We start from the raw sequence: 21,016 nt of genomic DNA, 5'->3' as shown, positions 1-21,016 counted from the left end.
TGGCATGACGTGGTGCAACCTGTGCTAATAAAACTTAAATGTTTTGTTATTTTGGTGCCTCTGCTTGTCCGCGGTGACGTTGTCGGCAGCGCAACCATTTTGGTATTTATTCTAATGAGTGCGGTTTATTGACCAATGGCAGCGCCGCTCAGATAAGCCTCAGCCAATCGATGGGCACCGCTGTGACTCACCAAATAAGGAGAGACAGCACCAAATAAGGAAACATTGTATCTCTTTATAAGGATGGAAGTAGTTCCTCGGTTGTAATATTACTCCGCCGCGCTAAACGCTGTTTTAAAATGAGATGTTTATTCGGGTTTCTGGACCATAAGGAGAGGAGTATTGTGGTATTTAATGGAAGGAAAGCGGCCATGTGGACGCCGACAGACCGACAATAGTGTTATTCTCGGTTTACATTGCGGACTACGCGACGTAGCGGAACAACATCAAGGGCGCTCATCGCGCTTTCCTTTTTGAGAAAGCGCTCAGAGTTTTGGAAATAGAGGAGGGGGTGAGTCAAAGTGAGCCGGGGCTGAAGGTTGTTGGGGTAGCATCACTTTCGAAAGTTTGTTTCTGTGATTTCCTGGAGGCATCGAACTGTCCACGGACCTAGTTTGTTTACATTGTGTAGCCCAGGTGTGTATACGTTTTATCAGTCCTGTACGACACAACGCGCTCCAGCTTTTTGGCTGGTCTTTAGTGACTCGGTCCACTCAGTAGAATGTTACCGAGCCAGGTTGGATCGGCACCATCTGGAAACGGGTCGGCTACAGCCAGGGGAACCACAGGTCACGGTTCGGGAGTTGTCGGCAGCGGGATCCGTCCCGTTTTGGTCAGACCTGGGCAGGCTTTACCGGGGGTAAGCGAGAGCACTGGTGCTGCTGGGCGACAGGGGGAAAGAGACGCAGTCGGGATGCTGGGGGCTAATGGTCCAGGGGGTCCGAGAGGCGCCAGACCGGGCAACGGGGCTGGGGTGATTCCTTTACAGACCGCCGTCCAGGGCGGCATGGTGGGGTTAAACACTGGAGTGGTGTTGGCTCACGGTGGCCGGTTCGACCCGGACAGAGAGAGTGCCCCTCTGTGCAGCGGCTCGGATAATGACTCGGACTCCGGGGACGACGATGACCCAGTGGGTTCACTGGGGGACAGCAGGAGAGGGGTGAAGCGGGAGAGAGGGGAGATGGAAGCTGCGGTGTCCGGGCAGGAGGTGGGAGTAGCTCCCGGAGGTTACGGCATGGTGCCCGGAGGTGTCGCCGGGGCAAAGCCGGGGAAGAAGACACGTGGACGGGTGAAGATAAAGATGGAGTTTATTGACAACAAGCTGAGACGATACACGACTTTCAGCAAGAGGAAGACTGGGATTATGAAAAAGGTGAGTCAGGTTATTAGCCTTGGAACTCGTCCTACCATAACATTTGATTTTGATTGTCACTCACATGGTGCTTGGCCTCTAAATATTACAGTGTAGTATATGGAGCAGTCAAGGGATTCAACAGTGAGGTTGATTACACCTTAACCTGTTCAGTCATAAGACCTGTGGGAAAAAGAAGTGGTAATAAATATTATAACATCATTTACATATGCAGAGATATGGGAATATTACAATAATAATAAAAGGCCACTGAGCTGCAGCCTGAATCTAATTTGTGTTTGGTTCCAGTGAAAAACAATTGTGGCACAAAATGAGTCACCAGATGTGAGCATGTCAAAGCATTTCTGACATATGATGAACTTTAAATAGACTTGAGCAAATGACAGTTCTATTTATGACCATCCTCAACTCTCTCTCTCTCTCTCTCTCACACACACACACACACACACACACCTGACCTGCACAAAGATTTCCACATTAAGTAACACACACCTTCATGCACATATACTATTTTATGCTCACACACAGATATACAGGCTTAAAACTGTAGTTCCCATCAGTAGCCCTCAGTGCACAGGCTGTTCCCTCTGTCACTGTGAAGTGGGGCTTTGCTTGCAGGCGGCAGCCATGTGGTAGCGAGCAGCAGCGGGTCTGTAGGTGCCAACAGCTGACTAAACCCCAAGGAAACAGATCAGAGGACAGTCAAAGAGCGCTCAAACAGAAGAGAGAACCGCGGGACTGTCTGTGCATGCATTATGGCGTTTAACAGTAGCTACATGTTGACAGGATGCAGGCCTTCAGCCTGATGGTGTGATGATTTGTGTGTTTTGTTGTTTTTTTTGTTTTTTGTTTTTTTGAGTCAGGCACATAAGCGGTTGACATTAAAGATGACAGAACCTGCTCAGTGGCAGTCATAATTACCTCCATTACTGTCGACTAAGTTTAGTACCAAAGCAACGTGTCACTGGAAATGTGCAACCCAACCACACAATTGCTGCCATTATAAAGTAGTGCTATGTGGCATTTGGCATTAAGGCATCTAAAGTTGATTATTTGGAGGCGAGGTCAGTCTGGTGACCAGAAGCACAGCAGTTGTTTTGCTGCAGATAGGACCATTTTTCATTATGACATTAAATAAACACTTGTAAGCCATGTTTTATTGTAGTGCGAGAGTTTTCGTTTGTCTGTGCTACTTCGAAGTGCCTGCAATGTCTATTCTGCTGTATTTCTCTTTTTTTAATGTATCCCAGACTGTTGTCGTGGAAACTGAGGTGTCTTTTATGTAGGCTCTTGGCAACATGAACACTTTTTGACACACTGTGGGGATGGAGATTTTGAAAATGTTGCCTACACTATGTCAGCCATCACAGAAATTGACAGGTGGGTGGAGTGGGAAGATTCATAGTAGATTGGTCTCAAACTGGTTTCTAGGATCAGCCTGGCTTGATTTTGATGGGTATGCTTTGCGGAGCATAGACTATTTGCTCTCCTATCATATATGCCTTAGATTACATGCATGTTAACACTTGCACAACACAGGACTACTCCTGGAGTGCGAAATTACTCAATAAATACTCATGGTTCCTTTTTTTATTCTGTTGTTTCTACATAAAGGGCCAGAAAAGGTTTCCATTTTTCCATTTCAGCAGGTTATTTATATGGCAGAAAGTTTAAATTGTTGTAATATTAAAAGCACAGGGGTCAGTGTAAATCCATTTGTCCAAATAAATACAAGTTTGTCAACATTCATAGCATCAGTGCACTGAAACTGGCTAATATGATGCACATAATGGAGACGTTATTACTCTTATTGGTACCTTGCTGTGACTTTTCTCCTGCAGAAATAATTTGTCAATTAGTTGATTGAACTTAAGTTAATCAACAATGATTTTGATTGAACATTTACAGGTTCCAGAAGTAATAACTAATCCTTAGTTGCCACCCCAAAAGAACATATATGACTGCAGTTATTTCCATGACCTGACTAGTAATTGTTTTCTATTGGGGGGGATTAAAAAGTCTCACATAACTTCACAAGGTTCTACAAGGTGACTTTTCAAATAACTTTTTCCTCTTGCACGCCTGTGAAATCTTCAAATCGATTTCTAGTCAAATGGTTTCTCCATATGTCACAAGCCTTGCTTATTCTTGAGCCGCAGAATGTCGATGTCTTTTGCTCCTTTATTTGATGTATAGCCTTGACTACGTTTGTTTTGAATGACAGAGGAACCAATTACAGCCAAAACTGACCCTCCGCCTTCCCCCAGCCTCCTATGTGTTCCCTGCTCTCATGAATATTTATGAGAAAATCAGCAGAGCAAGGAAACTTATTAAAGGTCTAGTAGGTCTAGTTTGTGCTGCCACCTCATACGTTTAAGTTGACAAATTAGTCTTTTTCTGTCTTGGATGTTGGCCAAACATCAGCCTCTCTTCTTAGACACCCCTCTGTAGCTGCTGCACTAATCAAGCGAGAAGCTTGTGGAAGAGGATGACTGTAGCTGTGTACTTCATTACCTGCTTGTGGGAGGCATCAGTGCATTGGGTGAGGTGAGCTGTACAAGCAGCCAGAGGTTGTAGAGGTGCTCAGATGGAACAAACAAGGTGCAGCAATAAGCTGCTACAGTTATAGCTCATCATCAAAAGGTGATTGTGTAGTCTGCTTCAGCTAACGTGCCCAGATACAGAGGACTGGACTGATATGGGTTGTAATGAACAGAGTGTCAAAGCAGAGAAAGTATCATGGAGTAGAAAAGAGTGAAGGCATGTTTTTATAACTGCTTGATAAAATCCCTTATTTTGAATGTTATTCTCCTCCTCGCCCTGCAAGAGCACTGCACTCCAGCGTACAATGGAACATCTATCAGCTAGCTCTGGCCGTCTTCACCAGGGTGACGGTAATGGCACTGCGCCTGCACAGCACCAGAAGCATCCTCCACATAACTGATGACTCATTTAGATAGAAAGTCTTTCTTAAGAATTCACTCAGAGTGCAACTTCTTATGTGCGTGTGTTGAATGTCATTACATTTTTTTCCTTTGTGCTGTGGAGTTTGAAGGTGAGCGTCTGCGTGCTGTCTATTGAACAACTAGACAGGCAGCGTGTGACGGTGGCCTTGTGTTTCACAGCCCAGTTACCTCTGCTTGTTAAGAATGATTCCTCCTCTGTCAGGACTGGGTTACCACCGCTCCTCCTGCCTATGCAACCCAGTCCCCTGCCGCAATCAGTCTCTCAGCTATATCACACTCTCTATTCCAGGAACCTTGTCTCATGTTATTTTAGCTTCATTTGTGCTATACGTCAGAGTTCACTACCAGGGTATTTTTAGATGCTAGTAGTGTCTTGGTTCAGATTTTTTTTTTTTTTTTTTCTCTCCAGAGGTTCATCTCAGGAATCCCTTATGTTGTGTATGATATGAAGGTTAACTAAACAATCAACCAATATAAACCATATTTGAATACTAACATACTTTGTCACATACTTACATTTCCTATGTTTCCTCACTCCTAGGCCTACGAATTGTCCACCCTGACAGGAACCCAGGTTCTATTACTTGTGGCCAGTGAAACGGGTCACGTCTACACATTTGCCACTCGCAAGCTCCAGCCCATGATCACCAGTGAAACGGGCAAAGCCCTAATCCAAACATGTCTCAACTCACCGGACTCACCACCACGCTCTGACCCTTCCACGGACCAGCGCATGAGTGCCACCGGCTTCGAGGAGACAGACCTCACCTATCAGGTGTCTGAGTCGGAAAGCATGGGCGACACAAAGGTGAGAATGAAAAAGTCTATAGATCTGCTATTGTAGACTAACCGTTTAGATGGTCAAGACAAAAATAAGAAAACAATTCATCTCTTCTTGGAGGATAATAGTGAGGTGACTCCACCAAAGCTGAGTGCACTCTTTTCTGTACCTGTCCCCATAGCCCATATTCCCTGTGTTCAGCAGCAGTGGTGCTCAAGTTGAAGTCTTTGTGAGTCACTAACTGTCTACTCTCTAATGGAAACATGAATTGCAGTGCGAATTTTTAAAAAAAACTGATAAAGCACCAGAGCGAGTCACTAATGGGTATAGTGGGAAATCTCTCCAGAAAAGGCTAGACAAGCACACAAGGAGAGCAAATAAATCAAACCCGCAAGCAGCTGGCTGTGGAAAATAATCTTTGTCCTATTGTAAACACAGTTTTGAACTTTTGCCTGGGGCCTATGTTTTGGGCTCATGCTTTGGTTCTTAGTACCAAGTAATTCTTTAATTAAGCGAAAAAGTCGCAGTTCTCCTTCAAAAGGCTCTAGACTGAAGGGAGAGCCAGATAAGATGTGGAGTATTACCGTACTGCTAAAGGGAACTGTCTACACTTTACCTTTGTGACCCCTCATCCAGGAAAGCCTCGTAACACTCTTAAGATAAATCACAGCAGGTCTGGGTTGTGTCAGGATGAGAAGCATCTAGTCTGCTATATGGAGGTCTCTGTTGTTTATCTTTGATTTTGGGACAACTTGGTCTTATGTTCATGGATGAAATAGTAAGCTAGTTGGAGTGTCTCATGTTATGTGTTTTGTTAGTGTTTAAACTTACTAACCTTATATGCCATTAGGACAGACCTTAGTTAATGGCAGAGGTTCAGGATGTGATGTATTTGAAAAATGAATTTATATTCATAATCATTCCGTGTTGCTTTTGTGCCCGGTGCGTCCCTGCAGTCTGCATTCTTGCATTTTCCACCACTTTGCTGCAAATGTTCTTATATATCAGGTCTTTGAGAGTTGAGGTGAAGACATAAATTTATCAGTAGACACACTTCACCATCCACACCTTTGTGCAAACATGCGCTGGAAGCCCAAGCTTCTGGCCACTGTTTACCCGGCTTAAGGAAGCCTCTTTGCAGATGGACACTTCCAAGCCTGCTTGCCTGCGTGCTGTTTTTACAAGGCACCAACTAACACCTACCATATACTGTCAAGGATGGGAGATCAACCTTTGCATGTTAAGCCACTCTCATGCCCACTCTGCTCATTGATAAAAATTAGATTCTGCCTCTGTTGCCATATATGGTATGGTTTCCCTGCCTGCTCTCTTGGCTGAGGCCCCTCACATTCCTTATAAGCTGCAGCTGTCTTTGGAGTCCTGTGATTTCCCCCCACCACCACCATCACCACTCATTTAGTTGATATGGAGGGAGGTATAGATGTAGATATGAGCGGGTGGAATGGAAACATTTGAGCAACACTCAATGTCCCATTACATGGTATTTAGGTGGCTGGCTGTAATGTTATGACTTCTGTCCTGCTGCAATTATTAGTGTGGGAGACCAGTATGGGCCCCTTGGACTCTTGGATCTCACTGTGAGATCCATTTCAAGATCAGCACTGTTATGGCAGGTGGATAGAGAGGCCTTGATTTTGAGGGATCATTTCTGTGCAGCCAATCTGTCGCATGAGGGCCGCGTTCGCCTCTGCAGCGTCTGGACACTATTCATCGAGAGAGTAGTATGTCATACATACAGTCCAAGCTAGTCTAAACAGTTCAAAGTTTGCGATGGCTGCTGGGGGAAGTAAGACAGAGGCTTAGCAGATAAGTGAAGTAGACATGATGTGGTACTTTAAGCAGTGCTCATAAAATCATGTGACAGAAGAGATTCTGCTGCTGAAATGCTGTTACCTACAATACTTTGTAGGATAAAAAGTAAAGATTCTGAAAAGCAGAAAAATATTAAAACATCTACATTGTTACAGCTGTCGTAACTAAGCATTTATTCAGCGGTTGAGATGTGGTTTATTTTCCTCTAGAAAGAACAGTTGATCGTTTTGGGAAATACTCATATCCTCTGTCTTGCCTAGGTCAATACCAATAATGGTCTTTTGCTCATTTAGTATCTGGTTATGAGTGGGACTATTTCTTGGCTGGGAGAGATAACTACGCCGGTTGCCTGACAACATCACGCTGACGACAAACACTCCAGAGAGTCACTTCACCCGGGCCAAGAAGTAGTGCATCACATAATCCATTGCAACACCACAACATGTTTTTACACTTCAGTTGTACAGGTTAAACACAAGCGGTAGAACGTGTTCATTGTGAGCTTCACAGATGTTAGTTAGTGGATGTTAGCTTTGGATGGAGCCAGGCTAGCTGTTTCCACCTGTTTCCAGTCTTTATGCTAAGCTAAGCTAACCAACTGCTGGCCATAGACTTATACTGAATACACATTAGACAGTGGCAATGATCTTTGCATCCAGCTCACACCAAGAAAGTGAATAATTCTGTTTCTTAACATAAATAAATTAATAACATAATTAATATTGCATACTGGGCCAATCAGTGGACAGTGATTACAATCAGATTTTAGTGTTGGCCCCATCCTGCACTATTCATCATGTGCCATTATGATAAATTAGCTTGAGGGGAAATTTTAAACATCCTACAAACAGGTTCCTACACAAAGGAATTTTCCTGCACCTGATTGGATCAAGGCACCCCTTATTTGGGCTGTCGTTCATCTTTGCTTCTGAGTTTCAGTTTGGGGAAACATGTCGGCTGCTCTGGAAATTTTATCCCAGTCTCTTCAACTATTCACCAAAATGAGACCTGAATACATTTTGAGGTGAGAGATGAGCTGTGCAGTGCAGTCATGTTTTACAGCATATCACAACTTCTCCTAGCTTTGTGTTCGTTAAGGTTTTAGACTTTGGAAGGGATGTGAGTCACATTCTTATCATCTAATCATCTGCTGATGGGTGTGATGCATATCTAGCCTGGCTGAATTGATTCTTGACTCACCAGACCTAAATCTGCTACTGAAATCTGAGCTTGCAGGATCTTAATGAAGAGCGCCTTAAATTGAGCAGAAAGCAGTACTAAGATGATAAGACATTAAGTTTAAGGTGTGTGACTCAGTTTATGTCTGGAAAACTGTCACTTCACTATTGCCATTGTTCTCTCAGCACACACTTAAACCAACACCAAGACTGTTTTCTAATGGTTGTCTGAAGGCATTCTGGGAAATGCAATGCTTGACTAAGAGGTGAAAGACATACGTGGAGGGAAAAGAAAAAAAATACATTAAAAAGTAAATGACAACACTTCACAAACATGGCAAATGTGTCCTTATGGTGCCTTTGTAGCATCCCCAAAATAGCACTGGATTGTAAATGGCTGATTTTTAATACTAGATGTGCCTACAGTACAGATGTTTTAATGGTTTTTGGGTTATTTTTAGAAGGGGATGGCAAATCCCACAACACGACAGAATCTATCTTCGCTCTGAGTTCTCAGTATCACAGTCTCCTCTGGTTTTCCCCTCTTCCCTCCTCTCACTTTAGCTAGCTTTTCCTCCCTTGCCTCATCCCCCTCTCCCTCTGTCTTTCCTGCTGCTCCGGCTGTCAGTGCTGCTGCTCTTGTAAACCTGGTGAAGTTTATTTGTTGCTCTGCTCATTATCCCAGATCCTATTTCTGTTGCCACTGTCATGTTGCAAGAAACACCGACCAAAAGGCATCCAGACTGAGGCCGCTGTCCTGACCAACAGCTGGCATGTTTGTTTTCACTGCATGTCATGGCTCTTTACGCATCCCACGACAGACCTGACAGCCTCATTATTCATGTTGCAAGTCTAAAAATAAACCTGATTGTGTTTCCCTGGAGAAATTTTACTGATTTGATAATGAATTCAGTCTTAACTGGGGGATTGCACCTGAAAAGAAAAAAAAAATAATTTTTCTATTTTCCTGTGTAACTGTGGCTATAAGAGCAGAGCAGCGGCTTGAAGCGGGTGATAAAACGGAATCGCTGAGATAATGGAAAGTTAATTTACTTAGATATCCAGTCTTATCACAAAGCTGTTTCTAAGCAGGCAGAATGAAGAGCAGGGCAGCGGTGGTGTCGGAGGGATGGGAGCCCAGCGTGTTGACTGTGTTATGGATGGGTGGGGGGAGCAACGTTATGTCACCCTTCTTCCACCCCCACCCTCTCCTCCACCCCCTTATTTTACAGCAAGCAACTGGACAGGTCAGCCACCATTGGCTGCACCTCCTCTACTTGGGCTGCCTTGCCTTTTTTAGCAGTCCCAAATGGAGCTACAAATTCCATGTTGCTGGCAGGGTGACAGACTGGGAGATGAGAGCCAGCAAATGGGAGATTAGACGAGGGCCAGGCACCAGTAAACTGCACAATGGACTCTCCAACCGACACTGGACTAGCCTGCCAGTTGTCACCTTCAATTTGGAATGAATAATCCCTCATGAATAGGGAATCGTTTGTGTCCTTCTCTTTTTAATTACTGTCTCGTTTCCTCTTCCTTTAAAACGGTGCCTTGGTCTGCTGTCTGTGTATGTAAGGAGGGCAATGGAGGCTTTTAATCTTTTACCATATATAGAACCCTTAGGAAATTTAGAAACAAGCATACTAAAACTATTGTTTTAATACATCTATTTTAGCACTTCTCATATGTTCACAGTGGATATAGGAGGGACAAAATGTGCAATACTTGTGTAATATCTGCTCTTGATTGAGTTTAAAAAAAAAAAAAAAGCCCATCTGTAAGATGTGCATATCATGTTATGAAGTGATGTGATGTAGCAGTGAGGTTGATTTGAAAACTAAATCCGCGATAAGACTGCTTTTGTATTTCACAACAGAAATCTCTTCTTTATTTCCTCTCAGGATGATACAAATCTTTACTCTTTCAATTCAGATTATTCAACTCAACCAGTATCCAACCAGGAAAGTGCCAGTAATATTAATTCATATACTGGATTATAATATGGTGTGTGTGTGTGTATATGTATATGTATATGTGTATGTATATATATATATATATATATATATACATATACATATACATACACACAGGTAAAAGACTTTTTGACAAAATGTTTGGAAAAATATATACTCATCACTTTGTCCAGCCAACAGTCCAAACCCCACAAACATTCAACTTAATACAGTACAACACAAGTAAAAGGAGGAAAATCTCAAGAAAAGTAAAGTTTGGTGTTTTTGCCATAAAGTGAGTTAGCTATAATTGAATGTACTTGTTTCAGGTTTAATCTATTAAATAAATTATTCAGACTTCCAGTATGTTTCAGAATGACAGTGGGAGTTGGGTTTCATTTTTATTGATGGACATAATATGATGTGTAAGAGTGTAATCGAAGGAGCAGGAGATGGACGGGCCTTGAGGAGGAAATGGCAGTGCCGGGACTACGGCTACGTCCCAGAGACAATTCTCTGCTCTCACTTCTGGTCTAAAGGAATGCATTACACCACCGTGCCCTATGTTTACGCATTTATGCACAGCCTCGACTCTGAACCAAAAGCCAGCACTGTTTATAGACACGGGAGACACATGGAGATGGTCAAACAAAGCAGTAGGTCAGTGGACGCTCGCTATGTAGGTCGTGGCAATAGTATCAGTTTGACTGTTAGATCACCACATAGGCTCACTCCAGAAAGGTTACACTTTCTGAAGCCAAGCTCTCGGTTCTCATTGGATGTGAGTAGAAGCCTGACAGCGAAACAAAAGCAACCATTTATTTCTCCACTGCACAGTGTAATATGGAAAACACACTGACCTTGTCCCTTTACAGAGTCGTGTGTGTGTGTGTGTGTGTGTGTGTGTGTGTGTGTGTGTGTGTGTGTGTGTGTGTGTGTGTGTGTGTGTGTGTGTGTGTGTGTGTGTGTGTGTGTGTGTGTGTGTGTGTGTGTGTGTGTGTGTGTGTGAGACAGAGAGATTAAGCACAAGGTGAATCACCTCTGTCCATTGCAGGAATGTAATTGTTCAGTGGTGAGAAGTGTTCAGTGGTCAGATGGCTGCCTCCTGTGGCCTCAGCTGGCCGGGAAGGGGTTAATTTTCCCTCAGAGGAGCTCGGGTTTCCTGCCAGCTGTCAGTAACCTCAGCTGTTTGTACTCTCACCCCTGTCCTGTCCCCTGTCCCAGCCCTCACACAGGTCTGGATCTGCCACACACAGACACACACTCTCTGCTGCTTTATCGCTGGCTAGAAAAGTGTTACCACACCACTGATGCAAACACGGCTGGCTGTCTTTACACACTTTATCTCTAGTGTCAAGTAGAAATGTTACGAGCGCTGTACTTCCTACGCTGCTGCCTTAAAGATTCTTTTTTACCTGTTGTCATGACGGAGTAATATTTTTCACCTCTGCATCAATGAAGAGTCAGTTATGGCCATTTGTCATGTTTTAGTGTACGTTAATAGAACCACTACTGCTTTATCCAGAGCTGGAGACTTGCAGGGCAATGAAGACGTGGTGACAGCTGCGTCGCGGTCTGACTGCCGGCAGTCACTGTGGCAAATGACAGAGCTGATAGTTGTGTAGCAAATGGATGACAGATTGTTGTGAATTTGTTCAGTTTTCCTTTTTGGTTGAGAGGGCAGAATAACTGAGTCCTCTGTGTAGCCCACCCCCCTCCACTTTCCAGCTGCTGTTTAACTAAGGAGGTAAAGGACCTTGGACTGTCAGAGCTGCAGAGCCCGTCTCTGAGCTGCACACGAGCTGCCTAACTGCTCACTGCTGTGCAGTTTTAGTTTTCTCTACTCTTGTTGCGTCAGGGCAGCTTGTCTAACACCAGCTTCACCCCCTGTACGTCAAGAAGCCCAGAAGAATTAACTGTGACACCCTCCATTCATTGTTAATCCTCTTGGTTTTAACTCATCAAATAAAACCCGGCTGTTTTAATCACTCCAGTAAGCCAGACCAGAAGACTGGCTAAAGACCGGGAGCCAGTCCTTACAGTATCTCCTTTTACATGTTTGCATGGTATTGTGTGTTGGGAGGCCTTATCAGTGGAGTCCATGCTGGATCCTCCACCTCTCACCCATGTAATCAGTCACATATAAAAGCCAATAGTGCTTTGCTAAGACAGGTTGGTCTACGCCGCTGACTCATTACCTTTCAGTTATTAATAATGAATGTGACTTTGCCAGATTTGGAGCTTAGAACACACCTCATTCACTTGCTTTCTCAAGTCTGTCTGTTGTGACACATGGCCGTGCCCAGACTGTTCATCCACAAAACCCGAATCATTCACTCACCATTTCTAGGAAGACTGCTTTGCATCTGTGACACAAATGCTTTGCCCCAATTCTGAGGCTGAATCCTCTAAAGCACACAGCTGCTAAATGTATGTCCTTCAGAGGGACTGATGTCCTGAATATTGTCCAGCGCCACAGCCCAAAATCTAAAGGTTTTTAACTTCAAAAGTCAAAAAAAGGAAGGTGACCTCAAATGAGCCCAACAAAGTGTAAATATTGGTGAATTGGAACAAATTCCAGACTTTTGTAGTGCCAGTTGTGACATTTCACTTCAGTAGATTATGGAAAAGTAACAGGCAGTGTACAAGGTTAGTTGTTAATGTAGCATTGTTGGTATATCACTGTTATTTCTGTATCACCTGGAGATTAAAGCATCATTTTAAACTTTCTGTTAAAAATGAGAAATCTTCTTTTTTCTTTTTAACACTGTAAAAATGTTAAGTCTTACTCTCTAAGACCAGATAGACCTTATGATATAGAGGGGAGAAGAATACACAAGGAGGCACAAAGAGCTTCTGAAACGGGACATGTTGTCATCATGTCCTGTGTACTTTAGAAAAGTGGAGAGTTGGAGGATCCAGCCACTGAAATAGGATACAGTTTGTGCACAGCATCCCCACTGCGCTTGCATGCAACTGCCTTTTATACGTAAAGGGCCCCCTGCACTATGTCGTATATCATATCATTTTAATTCTTTGTTTTTTACACACATGGTGCAGTCCCGATTATTACGACAGCTGGGAATATTCTGACTGTTATGTCTTCTCTGTATTCATATTCTCTCACCTGACTGCAGGTGAGAGAATCTGCTATCATTAATATCATGTGATAAGCATGTGTGTAAGTGAACGGGCATGGTGTGTTTAGATGGGCTTTGTAGTCCCAGCCTGACGCCTACCCTGCTCTCATCATGCAGCCCACTCACCAACACATCCTGCTCTGCTGCTGAATGGATGTTCACATTAGTTCACGGTCTGATGCTGTGTCTCAAATTAATGTGAGCATCTCATCGGCCTGAGTTCGACTCTTTTTATGGGGATGTCATGTTACTTGGTCAGTTAGTTGTCATAGTAACATAGTAACAACATTTGAGGATAAATGGTGCTGTTGTTAGTCTTCAGTAGAGTCAGCATGAGCAGTGGAAAGGTTGTAGTTGCAGGACACAGGTATATATGATGAATGGATGATGTTTATGAAGGTTCCAAGAGGATGCACAGCTGTGTCGCTGCACATCTGGTGTGACTTCTACATCTTTTTCTCTGTTGGCGGTCATGTATTATGGAGTTGCATTTTAATGGGATTTAGCATGTTTCCCAGTGAGTTTTAGATCACCACCTTTCTACATTCAGGATTGAAACCTGAAAGATTTATTTCTCCAACTTAAATTTAACATCTTGCTCTTTTGAGACTTATGATTGGAAAGATTGGACGTGCTCAGGAAAACACACAGTGTCTGCGCTGCTTAATATTTTACATATGGATGCAATTAGAGGGGTCCCAGTCTGTTTCGTTACCTTGTTTATGTCAGTTGCCCGGAGTGTATTAAAACCCAGTCTGGTTTGTGTCAGCCATCCATTGATCCCTGAAAATACAAGACGTTCTAAAGGCTCCTCCTCCTCCAGCCTACACCACATTCAGCTGTTCAGAGAGGAAAAGCCCCATTAATGTTGTTGTTTTAGGTGTCCTCATGTGAAACACTGCTGATGTTGCATTTGCAGGTTCCAGATTCAGTGATTTTGAGCAGTGTAGAGCAAGTGATAGTGCATCACATGGCATACAGGCAGTTCCCTCGTAGTAAAAATAGCATCTTAAGGGGGTACTGCACCACTTTCACAACATTTCGCTGCCAACTCAGTCTTTGCTTTCTCCCGCAGGAAACGCTCAAGCCAACGTTCACGGTAGCCAGCCTACCTGGCACTACCAGCAGTGCCCAGTCCACAGTGCCCACCACCTCCACCACCATGCAGGTGAGCAGCGGACCTTCGTTCCCCATCACCAACTACCTGGCGCCTGTCTCGGCAAGCGGCAACATAAGCGCCAACGGTACTGTCCTCAAGACAGCCGGCGCCTCCTCGGGGGTCATGCAGCTGCCCAGTGGCTTCACTTTCATGCCTGGTATGTACAGCAGCAAAACATGGCATGTCTTGGCCTCAGCATCCAGAGCTCTGTTACAGTTTCTTATTCTTTTTTTTTCTGGTTGGTGTGTCTTAACCCCATCCTTTAGAATCACCATGATACTGCTGCAGGCCTTCATGTTTTGTTAATGTCGTCGTGTTGTCTAGCTTGTTGGCTGATTAGAATTTGAATGGCATCGCTCCGTGACCTGAGCCATCATCAGAGGTGGTCGTGCCTCTCTCTCTCTCTCTCTCTCTCTCTCTCTCTCTCTCTCTGAGCTGTTTACATCACACAACAGCCCTACATAGCCGGTCCCCAACACTCAGCTCCCTCGGGTTTTACAAAGCCCTCGGTATCCAGGGAAGCCATGCGTACTGGCAACCGGCCCTGCCTTTGATTGTCACTTGGGGACAGGAATAATTAGGTGAGAGGGACACAATAGACCTGGCAATAAGGGCTGATGAACATGGTCCATAATTAGTCATGAATATTCAATGAAGAATCGGTGGCTTGTGCTGAAACTATAATTGAGGCGTATTTTTGAGGAGCCGGGGCTTTGTGACAAAATGGTCCTGAACTAGACATGACCCTTCATTAAGGGGGACTTCACAGACACTCTGAACCACATGGGATCTCCACTGCACTAACTCATTGAGCACTTGGGGTAGGAAGCCTGATTTGGGGATCCCCAAAGTGTTTCTAAATTGGCTTTCCCTAGTAATTAATAATTACACTTCTTTTTCATGGTAGATGTTTTCTGGTCTACATCTGGGGGCCTCCAGGAGGGGCCTAGGGGTGGTAAGAGGTTATGATCCCCTCAAAGATATGAGAAATATTTGAATTTCATAGTAATTGAGTTTGATATCATCTCCTGTCTGCACTGGAACATTTATCCGGGCTGTCCATCACTCGAATAAACCTCAAAAGGAAAGTCTGTGCTTGAACTCTGACGGGCACAGTCTCTTCCATGGTTTATGTGATTGTTGTTATTACCTTGTAAAAGAGCGTGTGTTGCACTGTGGAGCTGAAGAGGGCCAGTGCTGGGGGTCAGTATTGTTTTCTCAGCAGTGGCAGTAACGTCACTATCTAACTCTGCCACAGCTGAGCAGACAGACACAAGATGTCTGTAAAGGGTCCAGGCAGCATCTCGGTCCCTTCTCCCTCACTTTTTCTTTCTCCAGCTCCTACAGCCTTATGTCTCCCCCCTCCCCCTCCATCCATCCCTCTTTCTGCTGCACTCTCTCTTGCTCAGTCTCTCCTCCCTCCTCTCCTCTTCACCACCTGTCTGGCACATAGCAGCAGTGCCAGGTGGAACAACACACCCTCCCACACTAAACCTCCTCAGTTGACAGCTTGAAAGGCCCTGCACACCCTACTGCAGCAACTGTCTATAGAGCATATGACCAAATGTGAGGGTGCAACTCAAGAGTCATGTTCTGAAATTAAATATCTGCCATTTGGTTAAAAAACAAAACAAAGCTTTTTACAATTTGGAAATATTTAAATATTACAGGACACATATAAGATTTTCTCTTAGAAATTAGTTGAACATGGTCGAATGTCTTAAAATGAGCTGTGTATAAATGGGTTTGTGTAACTGCAGTGATGCTGACTGTGCGTTTTAGTGAAACACTGGATGCAAACATAACTTATTTACAAGTAAACGCCACAGGGCACATTGTCTGTTAGCTGAACCTCATCCAATGTAAAAAAAAAGATTTGGTGTGAATGTGACATCTCTTGCTAAACAGGATATATCCATCTTGGGCAATGGAAGGTTGTTGATTTAGTACTTTTTCTCTTTTTCAAACTGTCCTTTCCTTTCACATTTAGTCTTATCCTCCCCGTGTGTGTGTGTGTGTGTGTGTGTGTGTGTGTGTGTGTGTGTGTGTGTGTGTGTGTGTGTGTGTGTGTGTGTGTGTGTGTGTGTGTCCCTTCAGCAGGCACTCCTCTTCCCCCTGGCACCCCCACCATTCCTCTGAGCCAGCTGCAGCAGCACTCCCTGGCCCTCCAGGGGCAGCATGGTCAGGCTCTGGCCGCTGCCACGCAGCCACAGCAGGGACAGCAGGCTGTCTTCCGCTTCCCTGCAGCTGTCTCCCTCACAGGTGACCTGCTCTGCATGCTGCCACAACTATGCCTCCCTTTACTAATCACAATCACATCTCCATCTTAAGCTGCTGCTGCTAGGTACTGCCATTGCTGCCTGTTCTACTGTGAATGATAATCATGGAGAATCACTAATGCCACTTGCATGACAACGTGCAACCAGTAGCACAGCCAAAGCTCCTCACTGATAGTGCTACTGTACGCCACCCCCACTGCTGCACTACACATTAGCCTGCTGCAACTACTGCTATTCCCTGTGTGGGCTGTTTGATGACTTATTGTAGCTGCTTTGTTCTGCCTGTGTGTCTCTAGGAGCAGGGGTTCCCCAGCAGCTCCAGGCCATCCAGGTCCACCCCAACACCCAGTCCAGCTCCAACAACGACAGTAGCCCCGAGATCTCCCACACCTCCACAAACTCCACTGGTAGGTCATATCCCCTCCCTGAAGAGAAGCTGGCTGGTTCTCAGAAATCCCACCCCAGTTCATCTGTTTTTTCAGATAGTGGAGAGAAATGACCAGGAAATTACAAAGTAGAGTAGTCAAAGTTTCATGACATACAGTAGCATGTACAGCAGAATGTACGTTTGGCTGATGTATAAACCCATCATCAGACTTTAAGCTTGGCCGAAAGTATGTGTGGCATCTGGATGAGTGGGTGCCTTGTCTCTTGCAGTTCTACTTTGTCCCTGTTAATAGATTTTTTTTTTTTTTTTTTTTTTCAAGAGATGCCTTTAAAAAGATTTTGTTTGTGTATTTTTCCTTGTACTGTTTGGTTTTTCACTTTGCTCTTGTTTGGACGGAGCTGTGTCCCTAAGGGAAGTGTTAGAGCCACCACACTGCGTCAGTAGCAGCTGATCATAGTGCTCCACCTGCTGGCCAACGTGTGTACACACCTCTTGCCCTCTGTGTGACATGCTTCCTGTCCCTAATCCACCCTACCCCGATCTCCTCCCAGCAACGGTGAGTCTCCCGGCAACCATCGTCACCTCGTCAGTGCCAACATCTGTGGCGGGTCACATGATGTATCCCAGCCCCCACACGGTGATGTACGCCTCCACGCCGGCGCTGGCTGACGGGGGACTGGCTGTGCTCAATGCCTTCTCCCAGGGCACCTCAGCCATGCAGGTGTCTCACGCACAGGCCCAAGACACGGGTGAGACTCTGATACACACACTTCACATACTTTCCTTACCGGGTGACATGAGGATCAGTATTGAAATTGGTAAAGTTAAGAACCCTGGCAGATCCCTGTCTGATTTTTTTGTTAAAAAAAAAAAAACAAAAAACGTGTTGTTGTTCTCTCAGGTGCTGTCCCTCAGGTGTTCCTCACAGCACCTCCAGGCACGGTGCAGATCCCGGTCTCGGCGGTGCAGCTACACCCAGTACGGCAAGATCTGCATTTTACAAGTGAAACTCTCATATTCCCTATGCAACCAGCATGCCATGTGACCTCACTAATGCATCCTAACAAAGCACTGGCACACAGAGGCCACACTGTTGTTACTGTGGCCTCTTTATATGATTGTGGATGGATCAGTTGGCATCTTGTTTTACCTGTTGTTTGTAGCTAATGCACATACAGTAGACTTAACAAAACACCAGCGTTGCATTGCATGGAAATGAACTTTTTAATGGTCTTATTTATGGTCTTATGAAGGAATTTGTGGGGTATGTACAGTATTTATGTGAGTTTCGAATAAGTTGGTATTTTGATGAAACAATTTACAGATTTTTTTTTTTTTTTTTTTTTGTTAACACCGATCCTATTAGTTTAAATTATGAAATCACATTCTGTAGTTTGCAAAGTAAATATCTTAACCCTTACAGAAAAACCTCAGCATCTATTCCAGCAGCACCTCACTTCATGATAAACAGCATGCGGTGTACAGGGTGCCGTGTGATGTGATTACTTGTGATTGGCTGTTTAAATGGGTCCTGTACTCTCTGCTGACGTAACTGTGTTTGTGTTCCAGATGGTGATTGGCCAGCAGTCGAGCGGCAGCAGCAGTAACTTGACGGAGCTCCAGGTGGTCAACCTGGACGCAGCACAGAACTCAAAGAGTGACTGACAGCAGGAGCCGTTTAACACGGCAGACCCAGGGACACAGACGGACTTACGGACGAACTGACAGACATCTCTATTTATTGATGCCTTCCTACAGAGTTTCACTTCTGAATGTGACTTTAAAGTACATATATACACACAATCAAGGGCATATGTGTGGCTGACCCTTATACAGTATCTTTTGGTATATGAATATATATATATATATATATATATATATATATATACACACGCGAATGCATAGAAATATCACTACGTCCATCAACGGAACCTATTTTCTATGCCATTAGATGGTGTTATTTTCCGTGTGTGAGTGTTTTTTTTTTTTTTTGTGTAATTACATGAATGCAAACATTGCAAGGTGCCGCAGCTTCACACCAGCCAAAGAGACATTTGTTTGTCTGAATGTTCCAGTGTGAGCAATTTGTGCATAAGCATGTGTGTCTGTGTGTGCACGTGCATAATCTGGGGTTTGTAAATGGTCTTATTGACTTTAAAAAGAAGAGACTTTTGAAAATGTACATACATTTTTTTTTTTTTTTTTTTTTTTTTAAATTGACTTGTATTTTTAGCCTGATTTAGTTTGTGCAGCAGCATGTAGTTTTTTACGTAGTGGTTTTGTATGTACATGAAAATGATTTGCCTAAAGAAAATGAATTATTTACATGTATATGTAAATTAATTTAATATACCATCATATGTTGATGTATTGTCATGCTGTTGGCAGTTTTCACTACAAGATGGAGAAAGAACGCTGGATGTTTTTCTACATTCTTTCATTGTGATATTTGTACGACTCAAAACAATATGGCGTACCTGGGTCATGAAAAGTAAAAAGATTTTTCTAATTTACTGTAAATGTAGATTTCAGTGATCTGGCACTTTGAGTGTATTAATCTGTGTTAGAAAGACAATCTGATTTCTCATATTCATATTTTGACGTTTAGCATACTGCTAACTATATTTTCAGTGTTCACACACAGAAATACAAATCCTGTTCTGACTCTTCCAAAACATAACTGTTATTAAGTGTGACACACAATTGATAAGCTTTAATGTGACATTTAATGACTCATTGAATTTGGTCACCTATTTTTAAATACGTGACGTGCCTCTCTGGGTTAAAACCAGTGCTGAACACGTTTTGATGACATCAGACAAATAAATGAACTTTATGCTGTTTGTTTCAGTAGCGATCCATTGTAGACCTGCTGCACTGATCTGCCTCCACTAGACTGCAGAACGGCAGTTATGTGATGCTGTTACTGACTTGAGTTGGGATATTGGACATAAATGTTTCTTTTAATAAGACACTGTATAGACTTGGCAATTCCACTTCAATACTGCAAAGCATTGGTGTTTCCTTGTATTGACGCCCTCGAGGTTATCCATTCTGAATGCTGCAGAAGTGGAACTATGAGTATTTTTTTAAGAACAGGGATCTCACAATTTGGAAGTGACTTTAGGTGCTTTAAAATATTGTGTTCATTTACCTACAACCAGAAAACCCTACGTGACTGCAATCCTAGCATGTACCTCAGCAATCCACAAAGAAAAGCATTGCTGAGAGCCTTCTTTCTGCACCATAGTGCCTCTTTTTCCATGGCTGATTTCTAAATCACTGCAAGACGAGGGAAATGTGGGGTTTACTTAGAATTCCAGAGCGCCTCACACGACTTCGGACCTGTCACACAATCCTCTGCTGCGTCCGTGAGGGAGAGAGATTTCTGACTCATTTCTAGAGAATTAGCTGGATGACTGAACATGGCAGGCTTGAAGCCAAAGAGTATCTGACAGGGATAAAGTACCCATGCTGACTGCTGTTCAGTTATACACTGACAAGAGGGGTCATTTTCACGCTCGATGTTCTCTGGTCTGTTCCTGTACATGTTGCCATGTCATCCTTGCAGGGCTGTTTGCATAAGATTATTATTACATGTTAAAGATGTATAATTCTCCCCTATTATCTGCTGGTTAGTCAAAACTATCATGTTTAAAAGGAATTATGGCAGAGAATTTGTGGTTTTCACCTTGTCACTGAATGAAATTATTTTGTGTATTTTTGTTTTGTTGTACAGACATTTTATAATAAAAATAAGCTGAAACACGAACTGTTCAAAGAATGACCACATCACCTGCTGAAGATTTTTTTTTTTTTTTAATTGGGACGGAGAATGTTTAACAAAACTGTACTGTCCTGAATGAAAACTAATATGGTTGTATGAAAGCAGTGACGAAATGAAGACGAGGAATAAAAAGAACCATAACTGATTGAGTGCAAAAGAGAGTGATCGCTTTTGATTTCTC

At 43.6% G+C, this 21,016-nt stretch overlaps 1 protein-coding gene across 4 annotated transcripts; it reads left to right on the top strand.

Annotated features, from left to right (window-relative positions):
• The first annotated feature begins 89 nt into the window (after positions 1-89).
• On the top strand, positions 90-20,832 carry srfb (serum response factor b). Of its 4 annotated transcripts, none has more exons than XM_026309833.2 (8): positions 90-1,372; positions 4,880-5,146; positions 14,298-14,538; positions 16,482-16,643; positions 16,957-17,067; positions 17,600-17,797; positions 17,950-18,026; positions 18,618-20,832. In XM_026309833.2, exons 1-8 carry the CDS (start codon positions 722-724, stop codon positions 18,711-18,713), a joined length of 1,803 nt encoding a protein of 600 aa, XP_026165618.1. In that variant the 5' UTR covers positions 90-721; the 3' UTR covers positions 18,714-20,832. The 4 variants fall into 4 exon arrangements, with proteins under 4 accessions (XP_026165618.1, XP_026165617.1, XP_026165620.1 ...); XM_026309832.2 differs by having other exon boundaries at positions 16,479-16,643; XM_026309835.2 differs by having other exon boundaries at positions 16,479-16,643; positions 17,950-18,051.
• The last annotated feature ends 184 nt before the right edge of the window (positions 20,833-21,016 follow it).

This window comes from Mastacembelus armatus, chromosome 15 (assembly GCF_900324485.2).
Source record: "Mastacembelus armatus chromosome 15, fMasArm1.2, whole genome shotgun sequence".
Lineage (NCBI taxonomy): Eukaryota > Metazoa > Chordata > Actinopteri > Synbranchiformes > Mastacembelidae > Mastacembelus > Mastacembelus armatus.
This window is presented reverse-complemented; position numbering and strand designations above follow the sequence as displayed.

Coding starts and splice junctions, on each gene's coding strand:
- srfb (XM_026309832.2), top strand. CDS start 722: ATGTTACCGAGCCAGGTTGGATCGGCACCATCTGGAAACGGGTCGGCT. Junction 17,068..17,599: donor CACCTCCACAAACTCCACTG/GTAGGTCATATC, acceptor ATCTCCTCCCAG/CAACGGTGAGTCTCCCGGCA. Junction 18,027..18,617: donor CGGCGGTGCAGCTACACCCA/GTACGGCAAGAT, acceptor TTTGTGTTCCAG/ATGGTGATTGGCCAGCAGTC.